General features: G+C 43.4%; 1 protein-coding gene across 1 annotated transcript in view; it reads right to left on the bottom strand.

Moving 5' to 3' along the window:
- Positions 1 to 18861, bottom strand: part of NLRP5 (NLR family pyrin domain containing 5) — a 70320-nt gene that overhangs the window by 42385 nt on the left and 9074 nt on the right. The window contains 4 exon segments of the mRNA XM_064367330.1: positions 7338 to 7394; positions 14168 to 14233; positions 17280 to 17598; positions 17600 to 17640. Coding sequence (XP_064223400.1) covers positions 7338 to 7394; positions 14168 to 14233; positions 17280 to 17598; positions 17600 to 17640 — 483 coding nt within the window.

Below are 18861 nucleotides of genomic sequence, written 5' to 3'. Positions count from 1 at the left end.
GCCCTTCTCAACTGCAGACAGACCTTCTCCAAGACAGATGTATTAGGCATGAAACACGTTTCAAGTTGATGTGCATTCAAATTATACCAAGTATGCTCTCTCATCCCACTGAGATGAGATTAGAAATCAGTAAGAAAATTTGAAAATTTCCAGATATATGGAAGTGAGGCAACATAGTCTTCAACAGGTCAAACAGGAAGCAAAAGGGAATTAAATCCTTTGAAATGGACAGAAACAAAACACAGCAGTATTTATGACGTGTAGCTAGACCCGTGCGTAAAGGAAAACTTACAGCTCTAAATGCCCAGGAAGGAAAGATCTGAAATATAACGTAACTTCCCACCTTAAAGTAGGAAAGAAACAGTAAACCCTGCAACAGGCAGGGGAAGGGAATAAAGAACAGAGGTAAACAAAATAGAGTGGAAATACAATAGAGAGCAGAAAGCTAGCAGCGTGTTCTTTCAGAAGAACAAAATTGACAAAGCTTTAGCCAGACTGGCCAAGAATAAAAAAAGAGATGGCTAAAATTGCTGGAATCGGCCGGGCGCGGTGGCTCACGCCTGTAATCCCAGCACTTTGGGAGGCCGAGGCCGGTGGATCACGAGGTCAAGAGATCGAGACCATCCTGGTCAACATGGTGAAACCCCATCTCTACTAAAAATAGAAAAAATTAGCTGGGCATGGTGGCGCGTGCCTGTAATCCCAGCTACTCAGGAGGCTGAGGCAGGAGAATTGCCTGAACCCAGGAGGCGGAGGTTGTGGTTAGCCGAGATCGCGCCATTGCACTCCAGCCTGGGTAACAAGAGCGAAACTCCGTCTCAAAAAAAAAAAAAAAAAAAAAAAAAAAAAAAAAAAAAAAATTGCTGGAATCGGGAATGAAGGAGAGTCACAACCAATAACCTTAAAGAAATGAAAAGGGGCTGGGCGCGGTGGCTCAAGCCTGTAATCCCAGCACTTTGGGAGGCTGAGGCGGGCAGATCAGAAGGTCAGGAGTTCGAGACCAGCCTGGTCAATATAGTAAAACCCCACCTCTACTAAAAACACAAAAATTAGCCAGGCATGGTGGTGGGCGCCTGTAGTCCCAGCTATTCAGGAGGCTGAAGCAGGAGAATCACTTGAACCCAGGAGTTGGAGGCTGCACTGAGCCAAGATCATGTCACCACACTCCAGCCTGGGAGACAGAATGAGGCTACATCTCAAAAAAACAAAAAAGGGTTTTGTTACTAATCGTGTGTGTTGGGTGCTTAATTTATTTTTAAAAAAGGAAAAAAAAGGGTTTTAAGGGAACACTATGAAGAATTGTTTATCGACATAGATAACCTGGATGAACTGGGCAAATTCTTAGAAACACTCAGATCACTAAAAGTTATTCCAAAAGAAATAGAAAAATATGAATGCACTTACAAGTAAAGAAAATGAGAACCATCCTGGTCAACACGGTGAAACCCCATCTCTACTAAAAATACAAAAAATTAGCTGGGCATGGTGGCGCGTGCCTGTAATCCCAGCTACTCAGGAGGCTGAGGCAGGAGAATTGCCTGAACCCAGGAGGCGGAGGTTGCGGTGAGCCGAGATTGCACTATTGCACTCCAGCCTGGGTAACAAGAGTGAAACTCCGTCTCAAAAAAAAAAAAAAAAAAAAAGGAAATACCCATCAACTCATTCCATGAAACCAGTTAATACAGTAATTGCTGTATTCTAAATTAGTGATTCTAAAAATCAAGACATCACCAGAAAAGATCATCTCTTATCATTGTAGAAGCTAAAATAAATATCACTTATGAATATAAATCTAACAATCTTCACTGGCAAATGGAATCCAGCAATATATAAAAAGTATACATCATAATTAAGTGGGATTTATCCCAGAAATGCAAGATTATTTTAACCATTAAAAAAAAAAAATCACTGTAATATACAGAATACTAATAGAATCAAGGGGGAAAAACCCCCATCATCTCCATAGGTAAGATGTTAGGCAAAAATCAGACCTATTTCATGACGAAGGGATATAAGGTATAGAGATAAATTTTTTTAATCCATTAAAAGGAATTTATGTATTTTTTTAAAAAGCCACACAATGTAAAGGTGAAAGAAAGTTTTACCCTCATGATCTGAACAAGACAAGGAGACCTATTGTCACAATTTCTATTCAACATGGCATTGGAATCTCTATCCCGGGCAATTAAAAAAATTAACAGCATCCAGACAGGAAAAGGAAGAAACTAATCTCTTAGCAGAAGACATGATCTCGTATATTGAGAAAATCCTAAAGAAACCCACAGAAAATTACAGCTAATAAAAAGTTCAGCAAGAATGTAGACTACAGGATCAAACAAAAACATCAATTGTGTGTTTTTATACATTAGCAATAAATTAGACAAGATGAAATTAAGGAAACAATTCCATTTATCATAGCAAAACAAAATACTTAGGAATACATTTAACAAATGAAGTGCCAGACTTACATACTGAACCACAAATCAAACATGAAAAATTAAAGGCGTCCCTCAAGTACAAAGGGAATTTGTATTCCTGTATTAGAACAACTAGTATTGCCGATGTGGCAATCTGCCTTAAGTGCGTCCGTAGGCTTTAATGCAATCTGTGTGAATATTCCATCTGCCCCATCTTTTGTGCAGAAACTGATAATCATAAAATTTATACAAAAATTCATGGGACCGAAAAGTAGCCAAAAGTCTCAGAAAAAAGTTGAAAACCTTACATTTCTTATTCGAAAACTTACTATAAAAAGCAACAGCAATCAATATATCAGGAAAGAATAGGGGGTTTTTTGTTTGTTTTTGAGATGGAGTCTTTCTCTGTCGCCCAGGCTGGAGTGCAGTGGTGCAATCTCGGCTCATTGCAGCCTCCACCTCCTGGGTTCAAGCAATTCTCCTGCCTCAGCCTCCCGAGTAGCTGGGACTACAGGCATCTGCCATCATACCTGATGATGTTTTTTAATTTTTAGTAGAGACAGGGTTTCACCATGTTAGACAGGCTGCTCTTGAACTCCTGATCTCAGGTGATCCACCCGCCTTGGCCTCCCTAAGTGCTGAGATCATAGGCGTGAGCCACCCCACCTGGCCAAGGAGAGTGTTTAACAGTGTTGCTGGCACACCGGAGTAGCCGAACAATGAGCTTGGCTTTCCACCCCATATCCCTTGCAAAACCTAACTCCAAGTTTTTTTTGAAAACTTTTTGGCTATTTTAGGGTCCTCTGAATTTTTGTATAAATTCTAGAATCATTCAATTTGTGCACAAAGGGTGGTGCGGGTGGAATATTCATATAGATTGCATCGAAGACATAACTGTAGGCACTACCAATATAAAACTTTAAAAGAAAAACAGGGTGTAAACTTTCACGGTCTTGGATTAAGCAGTGGTTTCTTAGATACGACAGTGAAAGCATTAACAACCAACCAGATCCAAAGTGGCCTTCATAAAAATTAAAGCCCCTTGTTCCTCAAACAACACTATCAGGAAAGCGAAAAGACAACTCACAGAGTGAGAGAATACCTTTGCAAATCTTATCTGCTAAGGTTCTAGCGTCCAGAATATATAAGGATGTATTACAACTCAGTAAGACAGCATACTTGGGTAAGTTTTGAACACACGTTTCTTTTTTTTTTTTGAGACGGAGTTTCGCTCTTGTTACTCAGGCTGGAGTGCAATGGCGCGATCTCGGCTCACCACAACCTCCGCCTCCTGGGTTCAGGCAATTCTCCTGCCTCAGCCTCCTGAGTAGTTGGGATTACAGGCACACGCCACCTTGTCCAACTAATTTTTTGTGTTTTCAGTAGAGACGAGATTTTACCATGTTGACCAGGATGGTCTCGATCTCTTGACCTCACGATCCACCAGCCTCAGCCTCCCAAAGTGCTGGGATTATAGGCGTGAGCCACCACGCCCGGCCTGAATACACATTTCTTTCAATAAACATGGAAATGGTCAATAAGCACATGAAAAGATTTTAGGCCAGGCGCGGTGGCTCACGCCTGTACTCCCCAGCACTTTAGGAGGCCAAGGCAGGCGGATCACAAGGTCAAGAGATCAAGACCATCCTGGCCAACATAGTGAAACCCCATCTCTACTAAAAATATAAAAAAATTTAGCTGGACGTAGTGGTGCACAGCTGTAGTCCCAGCTACTCAGGAGGCTAAGAGAGGAGAATCACTTGAACCAGGTAGGCAGAGGTTGCAGTGAGCCGAGATTGTGCCACTGCACTCCAGCCTGGGTGACAGAATAAGACTCGATCTCAAAAAAAAAAAAAAAAAAAAAAAAAAAAAAAGATTTCAATGTGATTGGGAAAATTCAAATCCAAACCATAGAGGTACCACTTTATAGCCATTAGGATGATTATAGTGAAGACGGGTAACAGCAAATGTTATTAGAATCTTCCTTAATTGCTGAAGATGCAAAATGATAGAGCAACTTAGCAAAACGGTCTGGCAGTCCCATCAAAGGCTAAGTGGACATGGGAATGGAATTGTTGGTTCACACACTACGTATAAATCCCAGGGAAGTGAAAACATGTCATATAAAAACTTGCACATGAATGTTTATAGCACTATGTTATCAGAGCAAAACACACACACACACACACACACACACACACACACACACACACACACACACACACACAGAGCCATCAACTGATAAGTAGATAAAGAAAATGGCGTATTTATGCTAGAATATTTCTTGGCAATAAAAACTAAGGAAGTGCTGATGTGAGCTATAACAGCAAGAAATTTTGAAATGCTATGCTCAGCTTAAGAAGCCAGTAGCCGGGCGTGGAGGCTGACACTTGTAATCCCAGCACTTTGGGAGGCTGAGGCCGGCAGATCACAAGGTCAGGAGATGGAGACCATCCTGGCCAACATGGTGAAATCCCGTCTCTATTAAAAAACAAAAAAAATTAGCTGGGTGTGGTGGTGCACGCCTGTAGTCCTGGCTACTTGGGAGGCTTACGCAGGAGAATTGCTTGAACCCAGGAGGTGGAGATTGCAGTGAGCTGAGATCATGCCACTGCACTCCAGCCTGGGCAACAGAGCAAGACACCATCAAAAAAAGAAAAAAAAGAAAGAAGCTAGTCACAGAAAGCCACATCTTGAATGATTCCATTTATACAGAAGACCCAGAAGAGGCAAATCCATAGAGAGGTGACAAGTTAAATGGTTTCCAGGGCTTGAGGGAAAAGAGAAAAGGGACCAACTGCCAAGGGCGAGGAATTTCTTTCTGGGAGAGGAAAATGTTGTAGAATGAGACGGCTGTGCGACTGGGAATCTAGCAAACCTGCTCAGTTTCACATTTTAAGAGAATGAGCTTTATGGAGTGTGGGTTGTATCTCAATAAAAAGCCTCAAGCCCCATTTCCTGGGGGAAGCCTGCTCTTAGACTGTTCCACTCCCATCTCAAAATGTCCAGTGGTGGATACCATCTTTATCCTAATTAATTCCACATCAAATTAATCCCAATTAATTCTATATTGTCTTAATCCTAATTCCATATTAATCAATCATAAATTAATCCTAATTATTTCCATATTAAAGATTGCATATTTGTAATATGTCATCAGAACAAAACACACACGGCCATAAGTAGAAAAAGAAAATGGTGTATCTGTACAATGGAGTACTTCTTGGCAATAAAAACTAAAGAAGTGCTGATAGGAGCTACAACAGTGAAAAATTCTGAAACATTCTTCTCGGCTTAAAGATTAATATTTTATAAATATTTACATTTAACCATATTTATATATGTATAAATATATATATAATTAATATAAATATATTTAAATATATAATATGTAAATATAATAAACATTAAAGATTATTAATCTTATTAATCTTTAATTAATATGGAATTCTGGAGTTCTCAACACCATGAAGGCAAGAATTTTTCCTACCATTTATTCCCATTACAGTTCTTCAAATGATAGTTATTCACTATCATTAAAGATTTATTCACTAACATTAAAGATTAATCTTATTAATCTTAAAGATTAATTAATCTTTAATTAATATGGAATTCTGGAGTTCTCAACGCCGTGAAGGCAAGAAATGTTTTTCCTAGCATTTACTCCCATCACAGTTCTTCAAATGATAGTTATTCACTAAGCACTGGTTACTAGAAGGAATTAAAGATTCTACCTAATTTAGAACAAAGCACTTGACTACTCTCTACTCTCAGCTCTATCTTTACAACTGAACAAGCTTGTGCTTGAAGCTCCAGTCCACTAGAATTATGGATCTTTGGAATTTATCTTTATAAGACAACTATACGCTGTGAGTGGGATTGTAAATTAGTACAGGTGTTTTGGAAAACAGCACGGAGATTCCTCAGAACACTAAAAATGCAATGACCATATTGTGAATTTTCTGCAAAAGAAAAGGGATAAGAATAAACAGCTGAGGTCGGGAGTTTGAGACCAGCCTGGCCAACATGGAGAAACCCTTCGCTACTAAAAATAGAAAAATTAGCCAGGCATGGTGGTGCATGCCTGTAGTCCCAGCTAGTCAGGAGGCTGAGGCAGGAGAGTGGCTTGAACATGGGAGGCAGAGGTTGCAGTGAGCAGAGATCATGCCATCGTACTCCAGCCTGGGCAAAAAGAACGAAACCCCGTCTCAAACAAAAAAAAGATTTGGTTTATATACACAACGGGTTATTCAGCCCTAAAACACACAGGAAATTCTGTTATTTGCTACAGCATCAAGGGACCTAGAGGATGTGATGTTACGTGAAGTAAGCCCGGCACACAGAAACACCAGAGGATCTCACATGCGCAATCTAAAAACGTCAAACTCAGAATGAGAGGGTAGAGTGGCGGTTACCAGTGCTGGTGCGGTAGACAGTGGACAGGCAAAGTTGGAAAACATTTGTCAACAGGTACAAAGTGACAGCTGGACAAGGAGGAGTTAAGTTCTTGTGTTCCGCACAACATGGTGACAGGTTAATAACAAGGTATATTTCAAAATAGCTAGAAGAGGATTTTAAATGTTCTCAGCACAAAGGATATTTGAGGCGATGGATAGGCTCATTAGCCTGATTTCATCATTCTGTAATATATACATGTATTGAAACTTCACAACCCCATAAATATGTACAATTTTTATTTTTCAGTTAAAAATAAAAAGCTGTAATGTAGGTAATCATAGTGAATGTGCAAGGTTGTGTCCATGGTGCTGACCCCAAGGTCTCTTAGGGAGGGACTCACACACCAGAGACAAATGAAGATCAAGAAAGGGAAAGTGGATTTCCCTGCCATTTAAACAATGTGGATGTCTCTCACCCAACTTCCTTCCAGGAGGGCAACAAACGAATGACTATTGCATTCACCTTGTTCTTCTGCCTCTGAAGCTGTGGCACTATCTCGTTTCATAGCTTGTGAAATTTCTGCAAAAGAGAAGAGAGAAGAATAAACACCAATACACTGTGTTATTACTCAAATCAGAGATGTTGGACATCCCAGATAAACTTAGATTACATGCCACATCTAATCTTCTGACCGGTTTAGAGCACAGAGCCACTGGCCGGGCGCCAGGGCCGAGCATGCTGGTAACATGAGCGTTAGATTCAAGATCAGATGATTCAATATCCAGAGGTTTTCTATGCACCGGCAATTAACAAAGCGAACAACTCCATTCATAATAGCATAGAATATTCCAGAATAAATTTAACAAATGAAATGAGAGACTTTTATTCTGAAAGCTGTAAAATAAAAAAGTTGAGAACACCCTAAATTAATGCAAAGGCCATCTTGTGTCTACGGGTTGAAAGGCAATGTTGTTAATGTGTCATATACCCAACATTCATCTACATGACATCATTCAACCTAATCAAAATTCCAGCTACCTTTGTTTGCCAAAATTGTAAAGCTGATTGACACTAAAATTCACATGGAAATTCAAGAGACCCAGAACAGCCAATCTATCTTGAAGTCAAGCTGGAGAATCACGCTTTGATTTCAAAACCATACAGCAACAGCAATTAAGTCAGTGTGGTTCAGGCACAAGGTCATCGAGATCGATGGAATAGGCTCGACAGTTTGCAAATAGATCCATACATCTATGATTTTACACAAGAATATCTAGGCAAGAATAGTCCTTCCAATAAACATTGCTGGAGAACTGGTTATCTACACACAGAAGGATGGAAGTGAACCCTCTACTTCATGCCATATACAGAATTGGCTCAAGATGTTTAAAGACCTAAATGCCTTTAAGAGCTGTACCTACAGCTGGGCACGGTGGCTCATGCCTGTAATCCCACCACTTTGGGAGGCCGAGGAGGGCTGATCATGAGGTCAGAGGTTCAAGACCAGACTGGTCAACATGGTGAAACCCCGTCTCTACTAAAAAATACAAAAATTAGCTGGGCGTGGTGGCACGTGCCTGTAGTCCCAGCTACTTGGGAAGCTGAGGTAGGAGAATAGCTAGAATCCTATTTGGGACCCAGGAGGTGGAGGTTGCAGTGAGCTGAGATTGGGCCACTGCACTACAGCCTGGGCTACAAAGCAAGACACCATCTCAAACAAATAAAATAAAAAGGACCTGTACCTACAAAATCCTTAAGAGGAAATGTTGTAAACTTTCTGATTTTGGGTTAAGCAATTTTTTAAAAAGGTATAACATCAAAAGCACAATCAAAGAAATAAATTTGTCTTCATAAAATTCAAGCCTGCTGTGCTTCAAAGGACATATCAGGAATGTGAAAAGACAACCCAGAGAACAGAGGAATCTCTATTTAAAATCCTGTCTCTACATAACCTGGATAGAACCTCAGTAAAGTATTGCAAATCAACAACATGATCAAGTTGAAAGTGGACGAAGGATTTGAATACGCACTTATCTAAAGACATAGACATGGCCAGTAAGCACATGAAAAGATTCTGAACATCATCAGGGAAATTTATATCAAAACCACAGTGATTATTTCACACCTACTAGGATGGTTACTATAAAAAATGGAGTAGCAAATGTTACTGTAGCTTTCATTAAGGTGTTGGTGAGGATGCAAAATGGTGCAATCACTTAGGAAAACCCATTTGGCAGTTCCTCAAGAAGTTAAACATGGTTGGCACAGGACCCACCAATTCCACTCATGAGCATACACCTCCCTGAATTGGAAACACGTGTCTACACAAACACGCATGTGAGAACCCATAGCTGCATCATTCATAATAGCCCAGAAGACAAAACCCGAATGTCCATCATGTGATAAGAAGTGGTATATACAAATGAAATACTATTCAGCCATAACAAGTTATGAAGTCCTGAAACACGGTACGATATTGACTAATATTTGAAGTATTATGTTAAATGGGCCAGGTGCAGTGACTCACACCTGTTATCCCAGCACTTTGGGAGGCTGAGGTGTGTGGATCACAAGGTCAGGAGTTTGAGACTAGCCTGGCCAATACGGTGAAACCCCATCTCTACTTAAAAAATACAAAAATTAGCCGGGTATGGTGGCAGGCTGCTGTAGTCCCAGCTACTTGGGAGGCTGAGGCAGAAGAATCACTTGAACCCAGAGGGTGGAAGTTGCAGTGAGCCGAGATGGCACAACTGCACTCCAGCCTGGGTGACAGAGCAAGACTCTGTCTCAAAAAAAATAAATAAATAAATAAAAAAAGTTTAATGAAGGAAGCCAGTCACAAAATACAACAAAGTGTCTGGCTTCATTTATATGGAAGGTTCAGAAAAGGCAAAATTCACAGAAACAACGTAGATGACCAGTTCCCAGGGGTTTGGTGTTGGGGAATGATTGCTAACAGGTATGTGGCTTTTTGGGGTGATGCAAGTTTTCTGAAATTAGGTAGCAGTGATGGTTACACAACTTTGTTAACACACTAAACAGTAAATTGTATTAAGATTAATTTCATGGTATGTGAATTTCATCTCAACTTTAAAAAAGCAAAATAAAGAAATTATACGCCAGTTCAAACACAGAAGCCAAATCCTAAGAGACTTATCAGCAAACTGTGTCCAGAAGCGTATCAAGAGGTATATAACGGTGCTTATGTCACATGTATTCCAGGAAAGCAAGAGCAATTTAACACTGGAAATAAATCTGTGTCATTCATGACAATAACAGGTTTAGGGTAAATAATTGTAAGATCACGCCAAATTACACAAAAATAAAACAGGCCAATTTTCTTCACCTTGTTCTTTTGTCCCTGTTGAAGAACATTTTTTTGGTCAGAACCTTAGCAAAGTATGGCAAGTCGCCCATCAGCAATAGACCGGACAAAGAAATGTGGTACCGTGGAAAGCTATACAGCCATAAAAAATGAGGAGTTCGTGCCCTTCATAGGGACATGGATGAATCTGGAAACCATCATTCTCAGCAATCTGACACAAGAACAGAAAACCAAACACCGCATGTTCTCACTGAAAGGCAGGTGAACAATGAGAACACATGGACACAGGGAGGGGAGCATCACACAGTGGGTTATGTTGGACGGCAGGGGGCCAGGGCAGGGATAGCAGGAGGCGGGGAGGTTGGAGAGGGGTAACACTGGGAGAAATGGCTGATGTAGGTGATGGGGGGAATGGAGACAGCAAACCACCATGGCTTGCGTGTACCCATGCAACAATCCTGCAAGATCTGCATGTGTACCCCACTTAAAGTACAATAAAATAAAAGTATTGTGAGTCAACAATATTATGAAGTTAACAATGGACAAAGGATTTGAACACACATTTATCGGAAGACATAGAAGTGGCCGGTAAGCACCCGAGAAGAATCTGAATGTAATTAGGGACATTCAAATAAAAACCACAGTGAGTACTTCACACCTACTAGGTAGATAGAAATGTACTAAGACTGGATTGTGGCGATCATTTCATGTTTATAAATCCTTGAATTGTACTCTTAAGATTTTACGATATGTAAACTGGCATCGAGTTATCTGAAGAAAAACACCAGGGAAGAACACTTTCCCTTGTGGGGGTGGGTTTATTTGAGGAGCTATGGCTTCAGCATCATAATACATTCAACCTGTTAGACTAAATCGATTAGCCACGTAAGAGATGAAACAATCTGAAGTTACACAGAATTTCTAAGATCTAACACAAAGATGACATCTTAGTCCAAATAAAAAAAAAAAAAGAAATCAGGCTTTCTGTTGGCTGATCTACCTTGGGCAAATCTGTCTCTCTGGGCTTTAGAATCATGTGTACAATGCTGACATCAGAGGGATATACGTGTCTTCTCTAGAGTTTTGTCATAGATTGAAATAAAATTCACAAATCATGCAACTCACTCATTCAAAGTGTACAATCATGATTGAGAATATTCAGACTGCAACCATCACTACAATTTTAGAACATTTTTTTCCCCATCACCTTCAAAGAGAAACGCTGCCTTCTTAGTCATCATCCCTATTCACCCCAGCCCTACACAACCACCGATCTACTTTTAGTATTTAAATGGATTTGCCAATTCTAGACATTTTATATGAAGGGAATCCTTCAATATATATCCGTTAGCAATGGTTTCCTTCATTTAGCCCAGTGTCTTCAAGGCCCATCCATTTTGGAGCATACGTTAGTACTTTTTTGAGACAGTCTCGTTTTATCATGCAGGAATGCAGTGGTTCAATCACGGCTCACTGCAGCCTCAACCCACCCCCAGGCTCAAGCAATCCTCATGACCCAGCCTCCCAAGTAGCTGGGACCACAGGTACGCACTCCCACACCCAGCTGTTTTAAATTTTTTTTTGTAGGCATGGGATCTTGCTACATTGCCCAGGTTGGTCTTGATCTCCTGGGTTCAAGCGATCTACCTGCCTCAGTCTCCCTAAGTGCTGGGATTCCAGGTATGAACCACCGTGTCTAGCCATGTCATTCCTTTTTATGCCAAATATTATTGTATGCATATATCACATTGGATTCTACAGCTTGATAAAAAAAACTGCATTATTGGGTTGGCTTAGTTTCAACGGACACCTTTCTGTATCCAGCTAATCAGGAGGGATGATGAGGCTTGTGATCCCCTACGATGTAAGCTCTGAGGGGAGAGTGGGTCTTTGTACACGGACAACACCAGGAATCAAGTCTTTCTGGCACAAGCTGGCCTTGCCTCAATTTACCATATGAGGTTTTAGTGTGCCATTGAGCTTCTGGGTCTCACCGGACAAGTGACAGCAGTCACTAAGGTACACACAGGTTTCAGACTCATGAGCTCGAGCACTGGTGCCATGCGTGACCCACAGGGTCTCAAGTGGTAGCTCTTGTGTACAGGGGTAGTTCAGAGCAATTTCCTCCTGTGGCTGATGGCAAGACTCCTGGCTTTTGACAGTTTCCTTTGGTCCTGCTATCGAGGTTACTGTGTGTGTGTATTTTATGCTATCTCTAAAGCCACCATTCAGTCACTTATAAAACCTATTGTTAGGGTCACAGCAAGGCAAGCCCATAGACCCCCTTCCCCGTTCTCCCCTGCTAAGCCGAGCTCACAGCAAAAACAGCCTCATGGGCACCTGGGTTCCGGGATGTGGTTGTACCCGGCTCTTAAACCCAGGATGGTGACCCAATTAAGCAGGATGTTAGCACTTAAGAACCAAGAGGCAGTTTTTCTTAGAATAGCACCTGGTTACCTGCCAACCCTCTACATAATCCCTGTAGTCTGAAAGCCAGGCTGCTGCCTTCACTGCCTCTGGTGAGGCAGCCAGCCTGGCAGTTTGAAATAAACTTGCTAATCCTGACCCTGGGTGTGCCTGTCCATCCTTTCGGAGGACCTTACACCTGTAACACAGTTTTATCATATTAAGGATAACACGTAACACTCACCTTGTAAAGCCTAGATTAACACCAAACTCTGAGCAATGTAGAAGTTTGGGACTCAGGGCCTCTGACTCAGATGTCAGCTTTCAATTTTTTTTTTTTTTTTTGGAGACAGAGTCTTGCTCTGTTGCCCAGGCTGGAGTGCATTGGTGCAATCTTGGGTCACTGCAACCTCCACCTCCTGGGTTCAACCAATTCTCCTGCCTCAGCCTTCCAAGTAGCTGGGACTACAGGTACCTGCCACCATGCCTGGCTAATTTTTGTATCTTTAGTAAAGATGGGGTTTCACCATATTGGCCAGGCCTGGTCTCGAACTCCTGACCTTGTGATCTGCCTGCCTCAGCCTCCCAAAGTGCTGGAATTACAGGCGTGAGCCACCGTGCCCGGCTGAAGGGTTCTTTCCTTCCCACAGCCTGAACAAACTCCATCAAAACGAGATTGGTTTCAACCCCTTCCAAACCAGACTAGGTTTCATGGTCAGCACTGGCTGCTGGGAGGTGGGCGAGTTGGTGGCGGCGAGGGTGCAGCAGAGAACGCGTGTTGTCTACACGAGCCTGCGTTTCTCCCTGTCGGTTCTGCCTCCCCGGTTTCATCTTCATTTTTCGGTTTGTCTCTCCTGTCCCACCGTGTGAACTTCATGAACACACAGGACCCACCTGTGCTCTGGCCAGCGACGTGTAGGAAGTGTGCAGAGCGGCGCCTGGCCCGGGGTCAGGACTCAAACGTTTGGGGAATTGTATTGAGTCTGGGTTCATGCTATCTGGTTCTCCCCACCAAAGCCTCCGAACTGGGTTAATGGGAGGAGCTTGTCATAGTAGCGTCATAGAGTTATCCAAACTGAAGACGGGAGGCCCTCACGTTGTAAGAAAGCCTTAAGACCACAGAACTCTTGAACTTGTAAAGAGAGGGACCAGAATGATCAGATCCTCAGAGCCCACCTGGTAAGCTAACGGTAAGGCGGTTAGAGTACACAGAACGCTGGGCTATCAGAAGTCATGGTTTTACTCCCAGAAGTGCAAATTGGTTGCTGGGCGCAGTGGCTCATGCCTATAATCACAGCACTTTGGGAGGTGTAGGCAGGTGGATTATGAGGTCAGGAGTTCAAGACCAGCCTGGCCAACACAGTGAAACCCCGTCTCTACTAAAAATGTGAAAATTAGCTATGCATGGTGGCTCATGCCTGTAATTCCAGCAACTCCAGAGGCTGAGGCAGGAGAATTGCTTGAACCAGGACCTGGGAGGTAGAGGTTGCAGTGAGCCGAGATCGCTCCATTACACTCCAGCCTGGGCCACAGAGCGAGACTCAATCTCAAAAATAAAAAAAGGTGCAAACTGGCTGCCACGTGGCCTTCAGCACACCCTTTTTTCCCCCACCCCACTAACCTGGCACTCCCTTCTCGTTTGGTCCTTGGTAAGTCGTTCTTGGTTGAAGATCTTCTGGTGAATGTACTGCAAGGAAAAAAGAAAAGGGGAGACTGGGGTCAATGAAGTCATAGTAATTCCCCAATCCAAGGTTAAGAATCTCCTGTGCCCAGATTATGGAGGGAACAAGAAACCTCAGGGTCTCAGCCTGTAACGGCAACGATGGAGTCGGACCTGCCTGGGCCGGCGGCACACTGATGAACGGAGGCTTACAAAGAATTCTCTGGCCCCAGTTTTGCTGGATGGCCTTGGGCAAGTCACACGACGAGGTTAGTTATGGTGATTAACTGTTTATTTTCAGGACTCCTTCTCAAAACCTGGCCTGAACGCCAGACCCAGTGAGTCAATGACTCACTCGATGCCTGTGAGTTATCCAAATACAGGTGCCCTCAACTTACAAGGTCCAACCTCGGCTACCCATCCCCCAATCTACTTTTCACAAAACATCCCTTCCGTGGGGCGAAGTCATGGAACCCCATCCACCCAGTTTATCACACCAGAAACACGGGGATCACCCATGACACTGTCTTGTCTCTGCGTTTAGTTCTTAGGAACTGTCTCGTATGCTTCTGAAGCATCTTCCATTTCTACTTGTTTCTCTGCCATCATCCTATTCTGACCCCCGCTTTATTTCTCTCATGGACAAGACCCGAAACTCTTCTCCCCACATCTATCCGACAGTCCCTCCTGGGTCACTCTGCACTTTGCAACAGTGCCGAAATCAAAGTGATTATTTCTACTATCAACCCTTTAAAGCTATTTAATTGCTTCTATCTGCAATTACAAATATTTTCTCTTTGAGACAGAGTCTTGCTCTGTCACCAGGCTGGAGTGCAATGGCACGATCTCAACTCGCTGCAACCTCTGCCTCCCGGGTTCAAGCAATTCTTCCACTTCAGCCTCCCAAGTAGTTGGGATTACAGGTGCCCACCACAACACCTGGCTAGTTTTTTGTATTTCAGTGGAGACGGGGTTTCGTCATGTTGGCCAGAATTGTCTCCACCTCCTGACCTTATGATCCACCTGCCTAGGCCTCCCAGAGTGCTGGGATCACAGGTGTGAGCCACTGCACCCGGCCTATTACAAATATTTTCAAGATGCTCCATCACCTGACTTGTATCCTTGGTCTTCACCTCCTCATTCTCCATGGCCCAGCCAAGCCCTCTGTTAAAGACTTTGTAATGCTTATGCTCAGAATATTTTTCTCTGTCATGATCAGGCAAATTGGCCATTTTTTTTCTTCATTCGTCTCAACCTAAAGCTTATTCCTTCCAGGAAGTGACTGTAGACTTCCCTCTCATCTGGAATAGGAACTCTAAGACGTTTATATTTTATATATATATATATATTTTTTTTTTTTTTTTTTTTTTTTTTTTTGAGACAGAGTCTCACTCTATCACCCAGGCTGGGGTGTACTGGCTCCATCTTGACTCACTGCAACCTCTGCCTCCCGGGTTCAAGCAATTATCCTACCTCAGCCTCCCAAGTAGTTGAGTTTACAGGCAAGCACCACCACGTCAGGCTGATTTTTGTATTTTTAGTATAGATGGGGTTTCACCATGTTGGCCCAGGCTGGTCTCGAACTCCTGACCTCAAATGATCCACCCGCCTCAGCCTCCCAGAGTGCTGGAATTACAGGCATGAGCCACCCCCACCTGGCCTATACCATCCATTTTTAAAGTTGCCCATTTCTTCCTACCTCATGGAAAGCTGCGAATCTCTGGCACTTGACCTCTGAGAATTTAAACACATGCCATGGTAGATGAACGTTAAACCACGAAACTCACCTTTGCCACTTATTAGCCCGTGAACTTGGCCAAGTTACGTAATGTAGAAGATTCTGTATCACAGCTTCAGTCACCAGGAGTCCACTTCATTGAGGGGGAGGGTTGAGAGTCAGTGGTGGGGTACATGACAGTTTCAGGGCAGTGCTGACTTGATGAACCCCAGCTCTCATTCCTATGCCCTCTCTTCCTGTGAATAATACCAACATGCCCTGCACACGGGGCGTCTTCCAAGTTCAGAACAGAGTGTGCTTCGAGTCCTTTGCAGCTAAAACTGCTGGGCTGCTTCCAGATGACTGATGAGCACAGTCTCACTCTGTTGCCCAGGCTGGAGTGCAATGGTGCGATCTCAGCTCCCTGAAACCTCTGCCTCCCAGGTTGAAGCGATTTTCCTGCCTCAGCTTCCCAAGTAGTTGGGATTACAGGCACACACCACCATGCCCGGCTAATATTTTGTGTTTTTAATAGAGACATGGTTTCACCATGTTGGTCAGGCTGGTCTCAAACTCCTGACCTCAGGTGATCCACCCACCTTGGCCTCCCAAAGTGCTGGGATCATAGGCATGCGCCACAGCGCCCAGCCCACACCTGTATTTGTAGGGCCAATTCAGGGGCTGTCGAGGGATTTCTTTTCAGTCTACAGTTGACGAGATTTTCCAGATAAAAGTAGTACTTTTTTTAAAAAAATAACCTTTCTCCTCAATACCCTAAAATAATCACAGAATCTGATCTGAATTCTTGCTGCAATACGGACGCCAACAATCTAAGTAAGACCGAGCCACAGATCAGCACCTGGAACCCGAGCCCTCCACCCCATGACCAAGCGCGAGACCTGCCCGAACGACCATCAGTGTTCTCAATAACCCAGTGAGGTCCTCAGCCAGTTCCGTGCATTGCACCAGTGAACTCCTGCGATAGCACACACGGTATCGCGTTCCCTATTCCGAGATGTGGGAACCAAGGGTCAGAATAGAAGGAGACGTTCCCAAGGTCTCACGACTGACCCGTGATAGCTCCAGAGCTCAAGCTTAGCACAGACACTTCAAATCCTTTGAAGTTCCACGGGAGTCCGTGGGGAGGGGAGTCACTGTCTACCCATTTCTCCCTCCTTCATTTCACAGGCTAGAGACCAATGTCCAGCCAATAACAACGACCAGCAAGACCCTTCTCACAGCCGAGACTCACACTGCAGAGGTGTGACACCGACTACAGAACAATGAGCCTTCCCTGTTCCCACGAGAATCCGAAGCCACCTCCCCTGCCCTCGACTTGCCCGAAGTGTCACTTACTTTTCATGTCATCCCTTGCTTTCTCGGAGAGCGTTCGCAGGTTCATCGTTTCAAAGATGCTAATGGATATGGACCAGGCAAGCGATCTTCCGTAATACTCATGCAAGAGGAGTGCCAGGCATTCCACGTTGGCATTCTCTATCTCAGACTGTGGAATAGTGCATGTGGTCGACTCTGAAGATGTCTGCTGGAGCAATTTCTTGAATATCTGGAATTCTTCCTTGTCTAGCTCGTCAAGACACCACTGCAGTCCGTAGCTGGAAAAGGTGAGCAGTTTGTTTTCTTCCATGTTGATAGGAGGCTGAGAAGTGGGGGTTTGGTGGGAGAAGCGGATTCTTTGGCGATACAGGGCAGGTAGGACCTGTGGAAAGAGTGACAAGGCTCAAAAGACGAGTTTGCAGCGAATTGTCAAGTTAATACAACTCACGTCGGTCACCTCACTAACGAACAGACTTCACTCTTTCAATTCTTCATGGACAAAACATTTATTGCCACAGTACCTGTTTATCCTGTTACTGGAACATCAGTGCTGGGTGTTTTGTGGGCTGTACCCTCAGTTCCCAAACAGCATCTTAGAATAAAATTTGACATGCATGTCACGGATGCTCTCGGCTACTACATTATACTCAAATGCCAGCAACGGCCAGGCGTGGTGGCTCACACCTGTAATCCCAGCACTTTGGGACGCCAAGGCAGGTGGATCACCTGAGGTCAGGAGTTCGAGACCAGCCTGGCCAATATGATGAAACCCCATCTCTACTAAAAATACAAAAAAAAAAATTAGCCAGGCATGGTGGTGCATGCCTCTAATCCCTGCTACTTGGGAGGCTGAGGTAGGAGAATCGCTTGAACCTGGAAGGCAGAGGTTGCAGTGAGGTGAGATTGCGCCATTGCACTGCAGCTTGGACAACAAGAGCAAGACTCCATCTCAAAAAACAAAAAATCCCGGCAAAGAGATTCCCATCAGTTACTAATAACCAGTTACAGGGTTCTTAGCGAAGTTGATTTCTGTTTCACCTGTAAAGACCGAGTTCCATAAACACAGTTAAACAGTCCTGGTATAACAATAAACTAATACTTGAAGGTCATAACTGATAAGAGGTTTATATCTAGATAATATACATACACTAACAGGGAGGCAAATAACCCAATTTAATATGGGCAAAGGGTCTGAATACCCATCTCTCCAGAGAGCTACGCAAATGGCTAACGACCACAGAAAAGGTTAACGTTGTAACTCACATCAGGACTGACTCTATCCCTCCCTGCCTGCCAGCTCGTTTTACAGGTGCACATTCGGGACCTCTGCTATGATCACTGCTCAATGTTGTCTCGAATCCTGGTCCACGATGACGCCAAAACGTAGCACTTGTTATAAGGCCCCAGCGGTATTTCCTAAATGTCTCAAATTTCCTTTTTTAACCATTATAAAAGCTCTATAAATAGCAACAACCAGTCCTAGTTGGTCAGTTTGAGCAAATCTGGTTTTCACCAACCGTTAACTTGTGGTAGATGACAGGGCAATCCAAGGAAGGCCGGGTAATGAAATGTTTTAAAGGCTCAAGTAGGCGGCAGCTTGTCA

This window comes from Aotus nancymaae, unplaced genomic scaffold (genome assembly GCF_030222135.1).
Source record: "Aotus nancymaae isolate 86718 unplaced genomic scaffold, 86718_ANA_hifiasm-v0.15.2.pri h1tg000069l, whole genome shotgun sequence".
NCBI lineage: Eukaryota > Metazoa > Chordata > Mammalia > Primates > Aotidae > Aotus > Aotus nancymaae.
This window is presented reverse-complemented; position numbering and strand designations above follow the sequence as displayed.